Below are 22,616 nucleotides of genomic sequence, written 5' to 3' on the forward strand. Positions count from 1 at the left end.
TAGCCGTATGGTGAAGTGGGGGTGAGGGGCAAGAACTGTGTAGATGTAAAATTTTGGGGAGGTGGTTAAAATAGGGATCAGAGTACCAAGAAAGCCAAACTTTATTCTGGGGGTCTCCTACCTTAAGTAAAAGCAAGCAATAAGGCTCTCGCCCAAGATTAATGTCTCGGGTTATAGTGTCCTTATTGATCAGTGAAGGTCAACATGTTTCTCGCTCCAAGTATATTCTACCTGTGATTCATCAGGACCAGAGAGATGAGACTATCTACACTTAAAAATATGGTGACATGGAATTATCCTCACATCAACCAATTATCTACTTGTTAGTATACCTGTTAAGACCTGGATCTACCTGTATGGGGAGACAAAATGTAACATCTTTCAGGCCGATATGGTACACAACAACAGGTATAGACTTTTGGTGACCCTGAGTTATCAATAGTGGTGAACAATAAACGCAGTTGTGTTGAGGACTCTAAAAACAATTAAAACAGTGACACGTAGTGAGTGCCTTCAGTGAGCTAATGTCAACTATAGCCCTTGTGGCGCTTCAGTGCTGCAGCAGAGGTACATAGATGGGGACTCACCCAATTCTGTAGACTAACCAGGCTTCAACAGTACCAGGTAGGTCACGCATAAGGCATTGCTCATATGTGAGACTGACTAAAAGGAGAGAAATAGAAACGAAAGGAAGTCCGTATCGAATGCCGCGGACAAGTCGAGGAGCACTAGCATTGCCGCATCGCCTATGTCCATGCATTCGCGGATTTATTCCGACACCTCCAATAGTGCAGTCTCCGTGCTAAAGCTGGATCTGAAACCGGTTTGAGAGTCAGGAAGAAGGTGGCCGGCTTCAAGATAGGTGGCAAGTTGCTCTTGGACTATTTTTTCGAGAACCTTAGCCTGTTTAGGTAGGAGGGAGATAGGGCGATATTTTTTTAAAACCGAGATGTCAGCATCAGGTTTTTTTTAGAATAGGTATTAGCATGGTCTGTTTCCAGGCAGAGGGAATGATTCCAGACGGTAGAGAGGTGTTCCATAGGGTATTCGGGGAGGGGGGGGGGGGGGGGGGGAATGATAAAAGGGGCAATTGAGCTAAAAAGAAGCCAGGCAGAGGTCCTTCGAGAACCAGATTTACAGGTGAGCCATTTTTGAAGAGCAAATTCTGGGGTGATAGGGGCGAAGGAAGTGAGTGAGTGGACATTAGAAACCCCTGTGGTTTGTTCCGGATGTTGCTGGGTGGGGTCGAAAGTGGAATAAATGTTCACACTTTTATCATAGAAAAAGTCTGAGAGGCCATCGCAGAGTTCCTGAGTAGGGGGAATCCTAACTGACAGTGTGGCAGGTTTAGTGAACACTTTTACAATTGTAAAGAGGTATTTGGAAGAGTTGCTGGCAGATTTTATCTTGTTAACATAGTAGTCTTTCATTTCAGCGCGCTTTTGTTTATGAAAGTTGTTGATAGTGGCTCCGTAGGTAGCTTTTGCCTCATTATTATACGTGAGTCTCCAGTTTCGCTCCAGTTTTTTGCACTGACTTTTTACGGCGCGTTGCGTGAGAGTAAACCACGGGGCGGATGTCTTTAGTCTGGATGAGACTAAGGGTTGGATAGGGGCAACCTTTTCAAGTGCAGAGGAGAGCCAGTCGTTGAAGCCAGTAACATCAAGATCAAGATCCCCACATACCCGTGGCAGGGAGCCGGCGAGGGCAGAGGCCAGGGTGGAACAGGTGACTTTGCACCATTTTCTGCTATGCTCCCGGGAAGAGGATGGCCGAGTTGGGTGTGGGGGGAAATTAAGCTGAAGGTAATCAAACAATGGTCTGACCAGAAGAGCGGCAGTGAGTAGGTCCTGAAAAGTGTTCATCTGGGTTATGCCCTCTCCTTCATATCTATCCCACAGCATCTTCCACCACCCTCAAGATGGCTGACAGAGGACCATCTTTCAATCTTGCAACAGGAATTCAGGTCCTTCTAGCCAAAGGAGCTACAGAGAGGATGCCGTCATCAGAGTTGGGAACTGGCCGTTAGTCTTGCCACTGTGAGGGCACAGCGAATCATGGTATTAGATATTAATATTCCCTCAGAGGCAGTTTGATATGCTGGTTTTAAATGTTCGTCTGGGAGGTATTGGAGTATCTCCTCCATCTATCTCATCCCAGTGAGCCTTATTGTATGCCAGTGATTGCTAAATTGGGCAGCCACTCTCTCTACAGCTGCGTCAATCATTTACTCTCCTTAACTAGTGGAGGAGCCTCACCTGATGTTTGTGAATTGGCTCTTTTAGTTGCAGTTGCCACAATCAAAGAGTCTGGAGGAAGTTGACCTCTGATATATATGTGGTCTTTAGCTGACGCTTTAGATTTTTTATTCACCATGGTGCTTCGGTGTCATATGTGCCCCAGGGGCAATCATGTGTCCCTCTCATCTCCACCCTATGTTAGAATGTAATGACCTATCCATGGAATATGGTGCAGGAGCAGCCAGTGAAGCGGGTGGCGAAGGTGTATGGTGTGGAGCCAGTGTAGATGGTGGGATGATGTGCACAGGGTTTCTTGCGGTCTTGTCCATCTTCTGTGTTTGGGTGGAGTTGGAACATCCAAAGCCTTCTCGAAACTAAACCGTCTTGGAGGGTTAGGCACTAGTGTGTGGGGGTCTTGCAATTATCCATCCAGTATCAGGGTGGAGCAAAATGTGCTTTTGTCTAGAGTCAATTTCCTCCTATATCCTCTGAAGCACGGGTTCCACAGTCCCCAACCCATGTACTGCTTTGGCGGGTGTAAAGATTTTCGGCTTCAATGCAAAGGGTTTTGGTGCAGACATTATAAGCTCCAAAGCAGCTAGCTTCAGTGCTGGTATCGGGTGGTATTTCAATGCCAAAGTGTTCAGCTTCAAAGGTCAATTCAACACCAAGGCAGGAGTAGTCTGCTCTGAAGCATGTGACTTTCACGATTTATTTGGCGCCGAGCTAGGACTGGTGGTATCTGAAACAGACGCCCGGTGCCGACCATGGCTCAAAGGGTGTGATGGCCAGGCAATGGTTTTAGGTCTCTCTGGAATGGGCAGTCGACCCTTTGTGGTTGCCTGCTCGGGTCGATGACGAGGTGGTGGGGGCATAGTACTCGCAACTCGTTGGTTGAGCTGGAGTGAGCTCTTGCACCTCGATCTTGGAGCCAGATCTTTTGTGGTGGGAGAAGGTCCCTTCATTTGCACCCAATGCTTGTGCCTGCAGTTCTTTCTCAAGGTCCTCTGGTCGGAAGAGGTCTGGTGTTTCATCCATGCTCCTTCGAGTCATCTCAAGACATTGAGCCCGATGGTCACAAAGTCTCTTCTTGGACATGCTCGGGGGCGAGGCACAGATTACACACCTGGTGAAGGTCAGTGCGAGGAAATTTTGCATGACACTGAGGACAAAATCGTAAAGGTGACCGTTCCATCACCAAGTGGACAAGATGTGGGTGAAACGCTTAAGGATGAAAGTAGCACCCTGAAGGGCAAAGGCCTACGAGGGGTGCAGTCAATGCGAGTCACCCATACAAAGTTGATGTCTTTGAATGCAACCAGATCGAAAGCAATACCAACAGGAAGAAGGCATATACCGATGGTGGAGGAAAACAATCTAACAATGTAGACTGTTACAATGTGCGTTACAGCTAAAGGAGGAGTCAGAGTACCTCGTGACTCGAAAGACTTTCAATCAAGAAAAGCAACTTGCCCATATCTGAGCCCAACTCTAGAAGGCATGATTATGCTAAGCATGCCTATCTACAGCCACACATGCCTCAAAAAGGCAAATTATGCAGCGAATGTGGCACATATTGTGATCGCATTACTCTCTTATTTTGTCATTTCTACAAAGTTAAACAGAGACAGAAAAAAACTTTAACCTCATTATTACACCCAAATACACAACAGAATGGGGGACCAGTCAACTTTTGCTAAAGACCTTACACATCTTCCCGTGCTTTTAGTAACTTTTGATCATTCTGAGCTAGAAACGAATTTGTTAAAATCTGCGGATTATGCAGATGATAGATTATGCAGCAAACTCTTTGTGTTCAATTGATTTAAATATTGCACTTTCCTTACTGATTTAAATATTGTACTTTTAATTACGCTAAGCCCCCCTTTGTCACGGGTGTGAGACAGCTGATTTTAGAATTGCTCTCCTAGCGTGAAGTCCCCCTTTTTAAACTGTGTATTTTACAATTGATTTTCGAATTGTTTCCACATAGCACTTTACATCCTCAGAAATACTATCTGCTCGGTTTCCTACCTGACACCCCACCACCTAGAATTTCGACGCCATCTTAGGTGTGGTGGGAGTGCAGGACGCGCTCTAGTTCTGATAGAGACACGAGGCTACAAAGGCAGGACTCGGCGCTCGGTGCCACATCACTATAAGCGAGTGGAGCGGCTAGCGCTATTTTAAACTCTGTGTTCAATTGATTTAAAAATTGCACTTTCCTTACTGATTTAAATATTGTACTTTTAATTACGCTAAGCCCCCCTTTGTCACGGGTGTGAGACAGCTGATTTTAGAATTGCTCTCCTAGCGTGAAGTCCCCCTTTTTAAACTGTGTATTTTACAATTGATTTTCGAATTGTTTGCACATAGCACTTTACATCCTCAGAAATACTATCTGCTCGGTTTCCTACCTGACACCCCACCACCTAGAATTTCGACGCCATCTTAGGTGTGGTGGGAGTGCAGGACGCGCTCTAGTTCTGATAGGGACACGAGGATACAAAGCCCCATGTTCTACCGGAAGCGCAGCGGACGAGCGCAGCGGGCGCGCCTAAGGCAAGCCCGTCTGCGCCCGTCCGCGCTCAGCGCTGGAAACACTGGCCGTTTTCAGGGGCCCCATTACTCCATTTCCGAGCTGCGCAATCTCAACCTTCATCAATGTGAGCAGCCGGCAATAGTAAATCTTGGGAGTAATCATATTACCCCCCCCTGTCCCACCTGTGGTTTTCGCTTCTCCACTTTTCTCCTTAACACTCTGCCCCTCACCCCGATGCCTCTTTCTGTTACAAAGGCAAATATTGTAAAAAATTCCAGTCACCTATCCTCTACTCAGAGCAACCGTCTAAGGAATATGATCGGCAGGAACAGAAATTTAACCTGCATTCTGCTGAATGCCAGATCCATACATAAACATAAGCATGAGGTCGCAGCCCTGATTATCGACCATCAGGCCGACCTCATGTTCCTTACAGAGACATGGGCACATGAGGCCTCTGGACCGGATTGGAACATGGTCACTCCAGAAGGCTACTCTGTGGAATTTGTAAACAGAACTAAAAATGTGGGCGGGGGAATTGCAATAATATATAAATCACATCTGAAACTCTATGCATGCTCCCAACAGGATCTGGAGGCGGAGGCCATGACCTTTAAGGTTAAAGACAATAATTGTCTGATCTTTGAAGGACTGCTTGTATATCACCCCCCTGGTCCCAGAGGTCCCTTTATAAAAGCACTCCACACCATTTTGGAAACTACCTCGGACTCAGTCACCTACACCATCTTGGGTGACATTAATTTTCATTTAGAGACCAATAAGGATCTGGACTCAGTTGCGCTATTGGACAACTTCCTCAGTTTCGGAATGAGGCAAATAGTTGATAGGCCCACTCATATAGCAGGGCACACCCTTGATGGGATCTTTACCAACAATGACCACATCAAGCTGATTTCTATTCTCCCTGTACCTTGGTCCGACCACAGCGCCGTCTCTTTTAATCTACAACTCAAAAACCCCACAATGAGGCGTAGAACTTTCACTCTCCCCGAAAAAACTCGCCCTTGGAAAAAACTTGAGTCTGAGCCCCTAGCTAAAATACTGGCCAGGAATCCTCCGGATTTTATGGGCAGTAATAACGATAAGGATGCCATCGACTTCAATAATTGGATAAATGAGGCTATGGATGAGCTGGTTCCAATTCAAATCAAGAAATCCAGAAACCGTTCTGCTACCGCTTTATGGTACACTGCAGAGGTAAAAGCAGTCAAAATAAAGTGTCGCAGACTGGAGCGCACCTGGCGCTTGGATTATGGTCAGGCAAGCAAGCTTAATTACGTTAAAAGCCTCCAGGAGTACAAACTTATAATCGCCCAGGCAAAAACAGTTCACTTTACAAACAAAATCCAAAACTCTTCTAACTCTGCTAGAGAACTTTTTAAGATGGTAGCCTGTCTAGCAAAAACTCCCCGTGATGTTATTTTCACTCCGGACCAAAACTTCGTCAATGGTATCGCCACGTTCTTTCAAGCCAAGGTACAAACAGTGTATGATTAACTGAATACTATGGCCATAGACACTGCTGATAATAACACTGAACCTTCTAATATTACCTCATCCACTTTCCCCAACTTTCCTGTACTTGACGAAGAACAAGTACATAATCTGTTCATTCAGATGAAATCTGGCTCGCCCCTTGACCCTTGCCCCCCCTATGCTCTGCATTTGGTCCCAGAAAGCATTACCAAGGTGCTAACACCGCTACTCAACAAAATTATTGACACCGGCAAATTTCCGTGCAGTTGGAAAAAGGCCTGTATCAGACCCATTATTAAAAAGGAGAATCTAGACCCTTCCGTGCCCAAGAACTACCGTCCTATCTCTTGCTTACCCCTGCCCGCAAAAATACTGGAAAAAGCTATGAACCAAGAGATCATGAAATGTATAGACGAAAAGAAACTGTTAGACCCCTCACAACACGGCTTCAGACCATACCATTCCACGGAATCTGCTCTCATTGTGGCCACAGAAAACATTCGCAAAGCTATGGACGAAGGTGGCCGAACAGCCCTGATTTTATTGGACTTAACGGCGGCCTTCGACACTTAACCACTCCGTCCTACTAAAGAGACTAGCCACCCTGGGTTTTACAGGCAATGCTCTAACCCCGATTACCTCCTTTTTGGACTCACGAATTCAGCAGGTACACTGAAATGGGCTACAGTCAGCTGAATTTTCCCTTCCTGGCGGAGTCCCACAGGGTTCGACCCTATCGCCCACACTTTTTAATTTATATGTAACCCCTCTGGCAGCACTGATCAGTTCCTATGGCCTACAATTGGTGTCCTACGCTGATGACACTCAAATTGTAGTGTCAATCTCACAATCTATTGAAACCATAGCGGAGCGCTTTAGAAATTGTCTCACTGGAGTGAGAGAGTGGATGAGCCACAATTTTCTAAGACTAAATACGGACAAAACGGAAATCATCGAGTTTGGTCAAAAACCGTCCGTTTGGAGTGACCTATGGTGGCCTCCAGAGGCAGGGTCCTGTCCGGTCCCAGTTGACAAGGTCAGGAACCTTGGGTTTGTACTTGACAAGGACCTTTCAGGCAGGGCACAGATCAACCAAGTGACTTCGACCTGTTTCTTTAAACTTAAGGTGCTTAGAAAGATTCTGCCCTACATCCCGATTACACTAAGAAAGGTGGTGATGGGAGCCCTGGTCCTGTCCCGGGTAGATTATTGCAACTCACTCTACCTGGGAGCAGGAGAGAAACAACTCACAAAGCTGCAAGCCATCCAAAATGCTGCGGCAAGAGTGCTGCTAAATCTTCCCAAGCGGCACCCTACATCCAAATCCATTCGGGAGCTTCACTGGCTCCCGGTTAGGCGCCGTGTTCAATTCAAGGCACTTTGTTTGGTACACAGATCACTGTATGGAAGAGGACCTGACGAATTCATCACATTACTACCTCGCTATATACCCTCCAGAACTTTGAGGTCAGCCAATCAGGATCTGGTGTGCCAGCCAAGAATAAACAGAGCTCGGTGGGGAGGCAAATCCTTTTCCCACCAAGCCTCCAAGTTGTGGAACTCCCTGCCCCACCTGCTGCGTGCCCAAAAGTCCAAAATATGCTTTAGAAGGGCCTTAAAAACCTGGCTCTTCTCAGTCCTAGGCCTGTCCCACTGTGCTTTAAGTGATTCTCAGCGCCAAGACGCCGCGGCATTCGTGCGCTCTACAAGAATTTCAGTCAGTCAGCAAATGTATTAAACCCACAATTATGCAGAAAAGGCAGCAGTCACAAAATCGCATCATTCCAGTGGCTCCGTCTTGGCTTTAAGACACTTGTAGCATGGCAGAGGGACGTCTGGCAGATGGGATATTGCATCACAAACGTGACAAAGTCCAAACAAGGCCCTTGGTCTTGGTATGGTTCCCAGCAGTGCAATATTTTTTAGAAACTGTGCCAGGAACTACTAAGCTATGTCTCCAGTTACATCTCCAAGTGCAAAGCAAAACTACACATTCTGAGGGCTCTTTCGAAAAGACAGGAAATTCACTGCACCTACCATTTCTTGAAGACAGGCTCACTATATAACCAGAACAAGCAAGCACTGGCAAAGCCAAAAGTTTTACATTGGCTGTTAGCCTTTTTGCTTTGTCAAAAATTATTTTGTTTCATCATGGTTTTTGTAACACTTTTCTGTTGCGGGAGCTGCAAGTGCTTCATGAACATATATGTATTTATAAACGGGCTGGTAGCAAAAAAAAATGTTTGTTCTTATGGTTCCTAAAATAATAGACATCCACAGAAATTGCCACAGCATGTATTCCCTTGTCTGCTAATGTGCTCCCTGTGAATGAGCTGAATGCTGCTACTCTCAGTGAAGGTAGCCAATGGCTGTACTGGGCGGCAGGGGCGGCTCCTCCGCAATGGTGGAGGCGTGTCGCTCTACTGGCTCAGAGCCAGCACCTGAAAAATTAAACAATACTCTTTCATGGTTTTATTTTCCTGTTGCTGGCTGAGCCAGCATGCAGTAGGGAGGAGCAGGGGCAAGCGAGGGGGTGAAGGGGAGATGAGGAAAGCTTGTGCACTTCTAAGTGTGCATGTGTTTTGGCCGACCGTCTCAGGCACATGCGCACATACATTTCTCTAACCCATCTGAACTGAACAGCCGGGCTAGAGAAACAGCACAGACTCCCTGTCCTGAGGGGAGCGTCTCTTCAGCCTGCTCAGGCTAACCCTCGTCCTGCTCTCATAGTAGGAGTATAACACGAGAGCAGTGCAGGGATTGGCCCAGGGAGTCTGTGATGTAGTCCCAGTGTCTGTTGGGACAATGGAAGAACAAAGGCACGACGCTGTAGGCGACAGGCAGTTGCAGGTATGTTTTCCTTTCTTTTTAATTATTTAACCCCCCCGCGCTCCCCATCTGCACTCCCCCTCCCAAACTCCCCTCGGTGCACCCTTCCCTGGCCTCACCACTTTTTGTTTGTGGCGGCCGCCACTGCGCACTGTCCCATGCTGTAATAGGAGGAAGAAAATATGAATAGCACAACAGACCAATGAAAGATGTGGAATGACTGAAAGCCCCTACAGGTGCATGTATGCAATTATTGTAAAATTAAAAGGTCTTGGCTAACACCAGACCTAAAAACAGTTGTACGTGCACATAAATCCTTCAGATTTTAACATCATCCCTCCTTTGGTAGGAGATTGTCAGCGCCAGAGCTGGCCCATTTTTTGACAGCATCAGTACCACAGGATGGAAGTGGTGACCACACCCTGCACCTGCTAGTAAGAACTTTTTTTATTTGCTCAGGGGCAGGATGGAGGGCATGCAGTATATACTTACGTTTCCAGTAAGCACTTTCTTAACCATTTTGAAGATGAGGTAACTCCAGTAGATGTGCAGCGTCTGCAGGGTGAACATGATCGTATTGAATAAGTAATACAGGAAGAACGTAGGGCAGATGTACAGCGGGTACACTACTGTGGCGTAGATAATCCTATAGGACAAAGAAAATTGAGTGGACTTTTTTTTTAAACTCTCAGATAACTACTAATCTTAAAATGTCAATCAAAGCAGTTAAAAAAATATATGTAGGCAGGTTCCCAATGTAGCCACTAAGCTGGGGGGGAGGGGTCTGCTTTTCACAGAGAAGTAAAATCGTGGAATGCTAAAGCCCTTATTATAAGTGGCCACTTCATTCTGATGAGGCTGGTAACGTAAGTTAGCAACCACATCTGTATGGAGACCTACGTTTTTTGGCTGCTGAAAATACAGGTGAAAGTTCCGGCCAATATGAGGATTTAATGGGGAATCGCTAATTCCTCATTTGTTAGTGGACCCTCATGGTCCAACTTGTAATGAGTCAGATGTCGCATGGCTATGGAATTACCAGTACCCCTTTTATCAGTAATTCCAGAGGGGGAAATAATAGCCCATTCCCCGGGCACTCGTAATGAGGGCCTATGTGAGCGAGGGTAGAACATATGAGGAAGACTTAAGTGCTATTTAGGTTATTTGTCCCAGTCTGGACTGGATTGGTCATTAAAATCACAGCCAGAGCTTTTCCATTATCGTAAATACATTCAATCTCCGAAGAGCAAAGACTGTTATTTTAGTAGCTTACAGTGTCATATAAAAAGCTTGTGTCCACTCACCAGCCAGGGAAAATGATTAGTCGCGTGATGATGAACATCACAGCGAAGATGACGAACAAGACATTGCAGGAGGCCTTCCAACCAGCATAACTGCACATCTTAGCAGCCTGTGCAAAACACAAAAAACAAACACTTTACACATGCTTGCAGCATGATGCATTCAATATTCAAGAAAAAAAGCTGCAATCCCGTAAGATAACAACTGTCCATATTAGACGATGCATCATAGGTTTATTTTCAAACTCAGTGGAGACAGCAAGGCGTTGGCTCTGACTCATGAAGTGTAATAGGAAACATCACCCCACCGCCACCACCTTTTTTCTTTTCCTTTTGAAACACTTCGAGGCTTTTAATAGAACATAAAACCATGCTCTTCCTATTCCATCTAACTCTTCCCCAAAATATTATTCATCCACTAATCGTGCCGTGCCCCCAGCCTGTGGCCAGTAAGGCTTTCAGGAGGCAAAATGATTTGTAATAGTACACTTTAGGGTAATTTGAGGTGAAACAGCAGATTTCTAAAACTAAACTGCATCAAAATACTTACATTATACAGGCAGCGACTGGTCTGCATGAACGGTGTAGAAGGGACAACTTGGAACCAACATTTCCCGGTGCACGTAAAATTCTCTCAGGAATCAATCTCTTCCTCTCTAACCAGCTTGGCCCCGTGTATTTAGGAATGACTTGTATGGCTGCTTTCAAGAAAAGGCTAACCAGTGGGCCTTTGAAGAAGAAACGGGTTACGTGCCTGTCACAATCGGTTTCAGCTTGAAGTGCAATAGATTCACACGCTGTGCCCACTCCTGCCATCCAGTGTTGGGTGCGAATTGTGCAAGTTGTTTAAGTTCGAAGTGGAGATTTACATTTCGAGGTGACTTGTGATCCCTCCCCAAAACCCAGAATCCACCAGGGCAAAGACTACACCGTAGCTTGTTTTTTAACCTCCAGAAGGCAAGAGGCATGAGGCATGTGGGCAATTGCGGAGCAGGACAGTATAAGTGCACTGGTGCATTGTAATAGTGATGTTATGTGTTTGTCAGTAGAAACATCCTACTGGAAGCGCGTACGCAGGGAGACTGTGGGTGGGAGGAGGGGCATGTGAGCCTAAAGTACTCAAGCCGCAATTCGACTATTACCTGGAATTAACATTTCGGTTTGTAGCGCGCTCGGTTGTAAGCCACATGCTTTGCACAGACTCCTTCTCCCTAAGATGGGTTGCAAGAAGGCAGGGAAGATGTTTGGAACCTTTGCCCAACCTGTACCTCCTGGCGGGCATGAAAGCCTACACAATAATGCTTTGTGAACGTGTGTGGTGTAGACCATGTTGCAGCTTTACTGACGTCTACAAGCAAGATATTTCCTATGGAAGCCACAGTGGTTGCTTTTTAGAGTAGAACGTGCCCTGGGTGCAGCATTTAGTGCACACTTCGCAGTGGCATACGCACTTGAATGTACTGAACTATCCATTGTGCAAGCTTGACTTAGAACTACACATCTGTGGAAGTGTAGAACGGTAGACTCCACGAATGCTTTGATGGGAGAGTCTGTTGTGTTTGTCATAAGGCCTATATATGTAGAGTGTCGGGGTCATGTGTGAGGACCAGAATAATGCAGTTAAGTTTTTGTTGCTGTGCAAGATAGGACACGTAAAGAAAGGACATGAGTGTAGCCCCAGCTGCCAAGCTTTGAACCTCCTCAAATCCATGTACCCTACCCACCTTGGGAGCGTGTATCCCCTCTTTCTGGTCATGCAAGCATCCCTCGCCACTCCATCTCTGCTATGCAGGGTCCCCCAATCACCCAGGGCTCCGCTTGGAACACACCCTTTAGTGCAGTACGTGCACAAGTGGCATTGTTGTCTCAATATGTGGTAGCCTCTCTGCATGTATGCCCCTTTGTAAGTTGGTGTGAGTATGCATCCTTCCGGGTGCCGGCATTGTGGGTGCCGGTCCATGTGAATGGTTGGCTCTAAATGTGCTAGATGCATATATGACTGCTTCGTATACACCCATATTCGTGCCTCTTTGCACCAGTGCTTAATTTGAGCAGGTGCTATTGATGAAGCAAAGCTTCGCATATTTTGCGGCTTGCCGAAGTCAAGAACCTCGTTTATGTGTAATACGGTAACAAGTGTATGTTCTACTAACATTTATGTTTAGTTTGGATAAGGATCGTGAAGCTTGCACATGTGTTTTACTAAAATAATTTACTCGAGTCATCTAAAATGGCCGCCGCTTGTATTTAGTTACTGCGCATGCGTCAGCCACACTCACGTGTCCTGACGCGTCTGCAGAAGTGGAGGGAAAGTTATGCGCATGCGTAATTCATAGCTGTGCTTATCATGTGGTACTGCTCGTGCCACTGCTCTCGTGACTGTATCAATGTGGCTAACATTTAAACGCAATAGTTTTATTTCTTGATGATGAGTTAAAAGTATAAATCCTGTGATGTGTTTTCATAATGACATTACTATGTATTAATTTGTTTTCGCTTACTTTTCATGTACCGCGGGGAATGGGGTTTTGTCTGTGCCGAGAACCATCTTGGAGGTCCCTCTGCGCCTGCGCGACTTGCCGAGGCATGACAGACCTTAACTGATGGAACACAGCCAGTTGGCAGTGATGAGCAAGATGCTCCTGAGAAACGACCCGAAAACTCGGCTGAACCAATCATATGTGCTCACAGAGCAACAATGTTAAAGTTACCATTGTATTTCTGCACCAGTTCTCATGAGAACCCCAATCTAGTTAGGCGGTACCCTATTATGCAAATGTAGGCTTGAAACACTGTCGTGATTGGTGTGTTACCCAAATCCTACCTTAGGACCAATCGAAATTAAGGGATTCTGACACTTTGCAACATTGGGGGGTGGTACACTGTCCCCAAACTGTATATCTACCCTGGGTTCACCTAGTGAACCGTCCGACTTGTCTGGTTTAGCTGACCTGTCACTGACCCAACGCACTCAATAGGTGACTGAAGATACAGAGCGCTGCGAAGCACTCTGTCCGAATTTGACCATAGACTGAGGTTCTACTGAACCTTAAAGTGCTGGCAAAGCACTTAGCTGGGAGTTCGCTGACCCAATCGGGGTCTTGATCGATAGCTGCAGAGCGGGTGGAGCGCAGGCGTTGCTTCCGAACTGTGGGTTCCGGTCCTGTCCTGAAGAGGGTCCTGTCCTGAGGGTTTGCTGTCCTGTCCTGAGGGTCCTGTCCTGATTCCTATTCCGAGGGTATCCTGTTCTGTCCTGGGTGTCCATTCTGCACCTGCTGTCCTTTGAGGGGTATCCTTCCTTGAGGGTTTCCTGTCCTTAACTGACCCGTGGCCAGGGTTTGGTTTCCACACCTTTCTAGGTAAATATTGCTCTGAAACTCTTAAATCTTGCACCTTCTGAATTTCTAACTTTTGCTTTAATAAAGTTTATCATTGCATATGTTACATTTTCCATGCCTTTCCGCAACTATTGAAAGTCAATTACATATTTTTCAAAGGTTTTGTTCCTATGTCTTCTCACTGGTTAGAAATTATATTTTGCATTGCAGTTTGTAATTTTATGATATGGTCTAGAACTTCATTGCCTAGATTGTTCAAAGGCCCATTCACCTTAAGTGAAGCGTGTTACTCTTTATAGGCCCTCCCATAGTTATTCATGCATAAACTGTTCATGCTTAAACATTTCTGAGATTTTATAGTATTTTCCATCTGCATTTCATATTACATTTGAATGATTACCCTGTCATTATTTCTTTATGCCTATATAATTTACGTTATCTTGGTTATTGATTGCCTTATTTTACTGTACCTCATGCAAGAAAATAATGAATTTTAGATAAACATTTTAAAACTTCCAGTTGTCCGTGGTCATTTAAACAGTATTTGAATGTTATTGTTTGGGTTTGTATTTTGCTGCCTTTCCTTTACAGCTAGCTCCCTGATTCATTGTGGTCATTAGGTACCCGCATCGGTGGATGGTAAGTCGGGTGCACTGAAAATTATTAGCAGGGAACACACACACATCAACTTGGTAGAGCTCGTGAAGTCACCTGATCGATGTATATGGTGATTTGAAAGTATATGGGCCCTGAAGCCGGAAACGGCGAAAACTATTGGTCGGGTGGCCTCGCGCGCTCTATCAGTTTTCTGGTAGCTAGAGGATGGTTAGGGACTAGTTGAGAGTAAGGCAGGGATTAGTTGGACTAGTTGAGTCGGAAGCTGCTAGTATATTGATGCTGCTAGATGAGCGGCTGTTCTAAGAGACCTGATCATTCTCTTGTGAATACGCTGCTGAAACTCATGAATTTTTGCATTGTTATTATTCTTGTTCTTATATTGTTATATGTACTAATCCATGCATTTGTAAACCGTATCGTTTCATGTTGTCCGAACTCCCCGGGGAATTGAAAGGGCAAGTGGTGAATAGAATCCATTGTCCTGAGGTCACAGGCTCGAGGAAAGTTAGGTGCAGGTTAGGATAACCGGGAAGCACTAACTAGGGTTTTTCTGAATACATGTGTGAATAAATGACAGTAACGGGGTTCATTGGCAAAATTCCCATAGTGGCGTAACCTAGTAAGGGTCACATCGGAAGAGTAGCAGGTTCCTCGGAGCTAGCGTGAAAGCAGAGGGGTCCGCTGAGAAACCTTAAACTCGGATTATATCCTGGAAAGAAGTGGATGAGTTTAGGGGAATAACAGGTTCACCGATGCTAGAGTGAAGGGTAGGCGGAAGAGATCTGCCCGCAGCGAGTGAAAAGTAAATGGAAGTAGTTTACTTGCAGTAAAACAATTCTTTCTCTGTCTAGACACTTGAGCACTGTGGCGAATGTGTATTTGTTGTAAAATAACCAAGCACTGAGCACTTTAAAAGAAAGAAAGTTTCCGTTACCTTGTGAAGGGAGGGGGTCAGCCGCGAAGCGTCTCTGACGTCACTCTGTGCCGCGCTGGGATTGGTGGAAGCAGCGGGCGGGTAGCGGAGCTGAGTTTGTAAAGGAGGGGTGAGCGCCGGAGCGTGGGAACTATCTCACGAAGGGGCCGCGCACCCATTGGCCGAGATTATTTAGAGTCGCGCACCCATTGGTTGCACGAATTTCTGAAGTGCGTTCTGATTGGAGGTAGTTTGTAAACAAAGTTTAGCGGAGAAGTCGTATGTGGCACTCGCAGACTACAGGAACTCGACCTGATCCAAGGCACCTAGGGTTTGAAAGGGATCAGTGGAAGACTAATAGATACGATATTATGTACGGAACAAAGAGAAAAATGTCCCTTATAAGTAAGGTGAAAAATTATTTTAAAACGGACAAACCGATTAAATCTAGAGAAGGTGTTCTTGTCCCACCACCTAATACTCCTGCCTCATTCATGATGTTTGACCGAGGGTACAATACCTGTGTGTGGTTGGAGAATTGGGTGAAGTACACAAAAGATGACGGAGTATTGGCTTTTCCGTTAGATGGTACTTTCAATGGTAGGATCCTATTTAATTTAAGGACTCGGATGAACGAATTGCATCCCAGACCGAGACTAACGCAGTATGAGGCATTAGAGGAATGGGAGATTGAGGCTTTTGAAAGAGAAAGACCCCGAATGGACAAGGGTTTGACCAAGTGGTACCCCAGGCAGAAACAGGAGTCCAGGGATAAAAGGATGAAACAGTGGAGGCAGAGCATGATTGTTGAGGGTCTGTTCCCCATGATGCCGGCATGTCATAACCCTGCAGCGGGTGAGAAAAGTACTGAAAAGTGTAAGCATTGGGGGGCCCCGGGGGAATCAGATGATGAATTGATAGATGACATTTGTACCAGAAGTCCACCACCTTATAATGAGGGAACCCGTCCTTCCAGTGTAGGAGATGCTCCCCGACGCCACTTCCTCAAGGAAGAAGACAGGTCCCTAGGACTGGGAGGGGGTGGTCAAGGGTTACCCTATTTTGAGAAACCCGAACCGACGGAAACAAGGGATATATATCCCAAAGTGCCCGTAGGTCAGGAAGAAAATTACTCACGTACAAAAATGTTCCTTCCCAGACCCCTGTATGAAAGCGAAGAGAAACCATCGAATTCAGGACTGCCTTTTGTTCAACCTCCATATGGGGAAGAGCGCAGGTCCTTTAATACTGGGACTTTATTCCCGAAACCAAATTATGGTGGAGGACCAAGTGAAACGCATCCTACTGCCCCGAGTTTTACTCCTCCATTGACCCCACAGATATTACATGACACAACTTTAAGAAGGATACTAGTGGAAAAAGAGCAAGAGGCTCTAACTAGACAAAGGACAGAAATAATTCAGAAAATCTCCCAGTTAAATACCAGTCCTGAGGCATTGACTATTCCAGTAACTATTGGACCGGTGGTCCCGTTATACGGAAATGGTCAGGGAAATCCGATTACTCCAGTTATGACCCCAGTCATGGCACCCCCGAGACAGGAACCGATAATCATAGATGATCAGTCCAGTGAGTGCGAGTCTGAAGTTGCGTTCTTGGACTTGCCAAACAAACCGACCGGAAAGGGATTGCAGCAGAGATATAACCCTTTTAATACAAAAGAAATTAAATTAGAGACAGCAACAGGTACTAGGAATGTCTCTCTGGTAACTCCGGATGAAATTGAAAGTTGGAGTCGTGAATTAGAAAAACAAACTCCACAAACGAAACCTTTAGACCTCTACAAGCTGAGGGTAGAAATAGAAGAATTAATGGCAGGGAATGTGGGGTTGGATCGATTGAACACTTACTCTGAAGAAGAATTGTCGTTCATATGTAAAAGCTTTACAAGGAACACCAGAGTGCTCCACGAAAAACTGACCGAAACAGCAGTTAGTATGGGGGTAGATATCTCAAAATCCAAGCCCTTACAGAAACCGTACAGAGCAGACTTCTCAGACAAAGATATAGAGCACCTGAATGTGGCGGGAAAAAAGCTGCAGATTAAAGAATTAATGGGGGTACTGCAGAAATGGGGAGATGTGGAAAGATGGAGAAGGAGGTGGGCGAAAAAGAGAGAAGAGGTTCGCTCCCGACAAGTGACTCCTGAATTTGCTTTAAGGGAGGTAGAAAAACCTGAGCAGTTATGCCCCATGCGCGAAGTTCCAGGAGGGAAATATGTGCATGTCCCCTGGTCTAGGCAGGATATTGTGTCCTTCACGAACGATTTTCCAAAATTACGAGAGAAACCAGTTGACTGGTACAGGCAGGTGGAGAGGTTCGTGAAGGTACAGAAATGTCTGTGGAAAGACCTGGATGGGTTTTTCGACATTGTGGTTCCGGTAGATTTGTGGACCCAGTGTAAAATAGCCATAGACTGGCCCAGTGAGGAGTACCCAAGAAATAAGGAAACAGGGGAGCCATCAAAGGATGTCATGCGAAAATATGAGCAGGTAATTCAGCATTTGAAAGAAAAGGTGCCCGCAAAAGAAACTGATTGGACAAAAAATAGATAGAACAACACAGGAAAGGGACGAGACAGTGCACTCCTTCTATGAGAGGTTATTGCAGGTATTTAAAACATACAGTGGTATTGATAACATCGATTTGAAGGACATGACGCACTTTATTTACAGGTTTGTAAATGGTTTAAGACCTGAAATTTGTCAGTGGATAAAAGATAATAAAATCTGTTGGCATACTAAGAAAATGGATGAGGTCCTGCGGTACGCTAAGTACTGCGAGGACGAGATGGCAGAAAAGAAAAAGGCCCTTAAGGAAAAGGTGATGTGGGCTCAGGTGAAGCTCGCAGAACAGCAGGAAAAACAATTGAGTAACATGGTTAAGAATGCTGAGAACAAAAGTCCTGGGGGAGGGGGTGGAGGAAAGCCCCGGCCCAAATTTAGCAGGGAAGAGGCTATGAAGAAATTTCCCTGCCATCAGTGCGGCGAAATTGGACACTGGCGTAACGAGTGTCCCCAATTATTAGATGATAATGCAAAAACTCCTGATTTAACTCCACAGACGCAGAAAGAAAGACCAAGAAAGACTCAACCCCAGGTAAAAACAGTTCAGGTGCCTCGAGCACCCAAACAGGTATACAGGGGAAGACAGGCAGAGGGTGAGGAGATAGAAGTTTGGGAAAGCGGGGAGAACAGAAATACAGCAACTTCGCAGTATCTGCTAAATGATACCTTCCTTTGTAATGATCAGGACTGACGGGGCCTGAGAGGGGAGGACGAGGAGTGCGTACTTGGCGCTTCCTTGCCGGTAGACCAGTCTGGACCATATATTGAAGGAAAGGTTGACGGAAATGATGTCACCTTTCTGTTGGACACTGGCGCTACCCGTTCTACTGTAAGAACAGTGGACGTTCCAAACCTACCCCTCTCGGGAGAAAATATCCAAGTAGTGGGTGTATCTAATCAATTGATTAGTACTCCTGTTACCGAACCAATGGAGATTTCAATTGGAAATTTTAAACAGATGCATGGATTTGTCGTCTGTGACACCAGTCCAGTGAATCTACTGGGTCGTGATTTGCTGTGCAAAATGAACTGTACCATCTTTTGCACACCAAAAGGTGTTGAAATACAGACCCCAGATGAAGATGGCATTTATAAATTATTGTTACTTAGACCTGACTCAGAAATTAAAAGATTGACCCTGCAGGACTTGCCCCAAGAACTCCAGGAAGCAGTAAAGCCAGAGGTGTGGGATTTCACTGGAAAAGATGTGGGGTTGATGAAAGATGTGGACCCCATACAGATAGCCATCAAGGACAATGCAGTATATCCTAACACTAGGCCCTACCGAATGAATGCTGAAGTGAAAGCAGGTGTCACTCTGGAAATACAAAAATTATTAGAAGGAGACATCATACAGGAAGTGATGAGCAGCCCATGCAACTCACCGATTATGGGCATCAAAAAGCCTAGTGGCAAGTATAGGGTAGTGCAAGACCTGAGAAAGGTTAACAAAATTGTAGTTCCTTGCTGCCCTATTGTCCCGAACCCTGCAGTGATATTGTACCAGATTCCTTGGGATGCTGAATGGTTCACTGTGATTGATTTATGTCATGCATTCTTTTCGATACCCCTGCACCCCGACAGCAAATTTCTTTTCTCTTTTGCCTTCGAGGGTCACGTGTATTGTTGGAACCGGGTCCCTCAAGGGTATACAGAGAGCCCCTCTATCTTTAATCAGATCTTGAAAAAATGTCTAGAGACTTTGATCTTACCTGGGAACTCTGTGTTAGTGCAGTACATAGACGACCTTCTACTGGCGTCTAAAAGTCATAGGGACTGTGTAGTTGACACCATTGCCCTCCTAAATCATCTGTGTGAGAAAGGGCATAAAGTGGCCCCTGACAAACTACAGTTCTGTGCGAAATCAGTGAAATATCTAGGACACCAAATAGAAAAGGGTGTCAGAAAAGTCACATCAGAAAGAGTGAGAATAATTCAAAAGATGCAGTTGCCCCGTACTCAAAAAGATGTCAGAATGTTCCTGGGTGTATTAGGGTACTGCAGGCAGTGGATTCTGGGATTTGCAGCCTTAGCCAGGCCCTTGATAAAAATGACCACGAGAGGAATGCCAGATATTGTAGAGTGGGACGATGAAAGCCTAATGGCTTTCACAAGACTGAAAAACTGTCTGTGTACAGCCCCTGCGTTGGGAATGCCAGATTATTCCAAAGAATTTGCCTTATTCTGTGACACTCGCGATAATTGCGCATTGTCAGTCCTGACTCAAGAACATGGCACGACCAGAAGGCCTGTGGCCTATTTCTCTGCCACTTTGGACCCAGTAGCTGCTGGGTTACCAGGCTGTCTGAAAGCAGTAGCTGCTACCTGTGCAAGTTTAGAACAAAGTGAGTCCATTGTCATGGGACATCCTGTGACTGTGTATGTTTCGCATGGAGTAGTAATTCTATTGACCAGAACTAAAACGCAGTATCTCACCCCTAGTCGGCTGACTAAATACGAGAGGATTCTTGTGGGTGCAGCAAATGTAAGCATTGTTAGGTGCGGTATTCTGAACCCTGCCACTTTGCTCCCCGACCCCTTGGAAATGGAAGGTGGGGATGATGATGAACATGACTGCATTGACCTGACAGAGTTCAGTACTAAACCACGCCCAGACACAAAAGAAACGCCGTTGCCTGAACATGATAAAGAACTATTTGTGGATGGTTCCTGTCTAAGACATGAACTAGGAGGCCTGAGTGCTGCTTATGCAGTAGTCTTTTACAAAAATTGAAGAAGCAGGTTACCTATATAACATCAAGTCTGCACAAGTAGCCGAATTGATTGCTATGATAAAAGCTTGCAAAATTGGGAAGGACTTACGCATAACAGTGTATACTGACAGTCAGTACTGTTATGGAGTTGTGCATGACTTTGGCCAATTGTGGCTACAGAGGGAATTCATGACTTCCTCAGGTACTCCCATTCGGAATGCAAAGGTTGTTCATGACCTTTTAGAGGCCATCCAGTTGCCCAAAGAACTGGCAGTGGTAAAATGTGCTGCTCATAAAAAGAGCATGGACAAAGTATCACTGGGAAACGATTATGCTGATCGAGTGGCCCAATGGTGTGCCAAAGATCGGTATATTGTAAATCCAAAACGAGGGGGGCCAGGAACCAGCTGCCAGCTTCAGGTGTTTGAAGAAGTGCCTACATGGGATGAAGTGAGAGAGTGGCAGGAATCGGCTCCTTGGCAAGAAAGAGAGAAATGGAAGGAGGATGGGTGTAGACCGAGACGTGTGGATGGTGTGATTTTGGGCCCAACTGGTATGCCTGTGTTACCCCGACACTTGCTTGGCACAATGGCAAGATTAATACATGAAGGATCACACATTGGTAGGGATGCCATGATTCTGGTATTTCAACAGACTTGGTACAGTAAGAAGTTCAGGAAGGTAGCAGAGTCCCTCTGCCAGAGGTGCCTGTCATGTCAACAGATGAACCCAGGCAAGAGGACAATGGTTGAACTGAGCAAGATTGGGAGATCAGGGGGTCCCTTTGTAAGGATACAGATTGATTTCATCACCATGCCCCGTTGTGAAGGGAAACGATATGTCCTTGTCATTGTTTGCGTATTTTCAAAATGGGTAGAAGCTTACCCTACTCCCCAAAGTGACGCACTGACAGTAGCGAAGTGTTTACTAAAAGAACTGATACCTAGATTCGGAATACCATACATTATTGAATCAGATAAGGGTGGACATTTCCAGAATGAAATACTGGCTGAACTCTGTAAGGCCTTTGGAATAAGGCAGAAACTCCATTGTGCATACCACCCAGAGGCTTCTGGAATAGTGGAACAAGTAAATGGAACTATAAAAAACAGACTAGCAAAGCTGACAGATGCTACTGGCATGACCTGGGTGAAGGCCCTGCCTCTGGTCCTAATGGGACTGAGAAATGTTCCTGACCGCAAGACAGGCCTAAGTCCCCATGAAATCATTATGGGAAGAGTGATGAGACAAGCATGGGTGCCAGGAAGCAAACTGTTGAGTATTACTGATGATTTGGTGCTTGAATACTGCAGAAGATTGGGTGACCAAGTGCGTTCTATCTCTCGCCAGATTGGAGACGACGGCATCCTCAATCCAACGACTCCTCTCCACAACTTGGTTCCAGGAGACTGGGTCAAAATAAAGAAGCACACTCGATCTAATTGTCTGGCACCAAGGTGGGGAAAGAAACGCCAAGTAATCCTGGTAACAACCACTGCAGTGAAGGTCGCAGGTGTTCCCCAGTGGATCCACGCTGGACACACCCAGAAGGTATTACCAGACAAAGAATTTGCAGAAGAAGGGCAACCAGCAGAGGACCCTGCAGGAGCCAGTCCAGAAGCAGCTGACAACGAGCAGCCCAGCACCAGTCAGGTTGCAGGAACAGCAGACGTTGGCCCAGGAGTAGTTGACTACGAACTGCCAAGAATCCAGCCTGCTGAAGAGGTCCAGGAAACTGAGCCAGGAGTAGCTGAAGACGAGCTGCCAAGCATATGGCCAGAAGAATGGATACCGATGATTGATCTGACCGAAGATCCTATCAGAACAAGAGAGCGACTTAGTGAAGGTAGAGAGTGGACTAGTCAGGAAAAGCAAGGCACAGGCGAAGAACCTCAGCCGCTTGAGATTCACATCAAAACTGAGGAAGGAGAAGGTCAGACAGGGACAGAGCAGGTGTTCGATACACCACCGCTAACACCTGATGCAGATAAAGGAGAGACTAGAAATAGAGTGATAGTTCGAGCAGAAGAAAATCA

The 22,616-nt window shown here is 45.8% G+C and overlaps 1 protein-coding gene across 1 annotated transcript in view; it reads right to left on the reverse strand.

The window, feature by feature from the left end:
• Positions 1 to 22,616, reverse strand: part of CERS3 (ceramide synthase 3) — a 375,229-nt gene that overhangs the window by 28,259 nt on the left and 324,354 nt on the right. The window contains exons 8-9 of the mRNA XM_078683111.1: positions 10,413 to 10,519; positions 9,601 to 9,754 (exon numbers count right to left, since the gene is read on the reverse strand). Coding sequence (XP_078539237.1) covers positions 9,601 to 9,754; positions 10,413 to 10,519 — 261 coding nt within the window. The remainder of the gene's footprint in view (positions 1 to 9,600; positions 9,755 to 10,412; positions 10,520 to 22,616) is intronic.

The sequence above is a fragment of the Lissotriton helveticus genome, chromosome 3_1, assembly GCF_964261635.1.
Source record: "Lissotriton helveticus chromosome 3_1, aLisHel1.1, whole genome shotgun sequence".
In the NCBI taxonomy this organism is placed as follows: domain Eukaryota; kingdom Metazoa; phylum Chordata; class Amphibia; order Caudata; family Salamandridae; genus Lissotriton; species Lissotriton helveticus.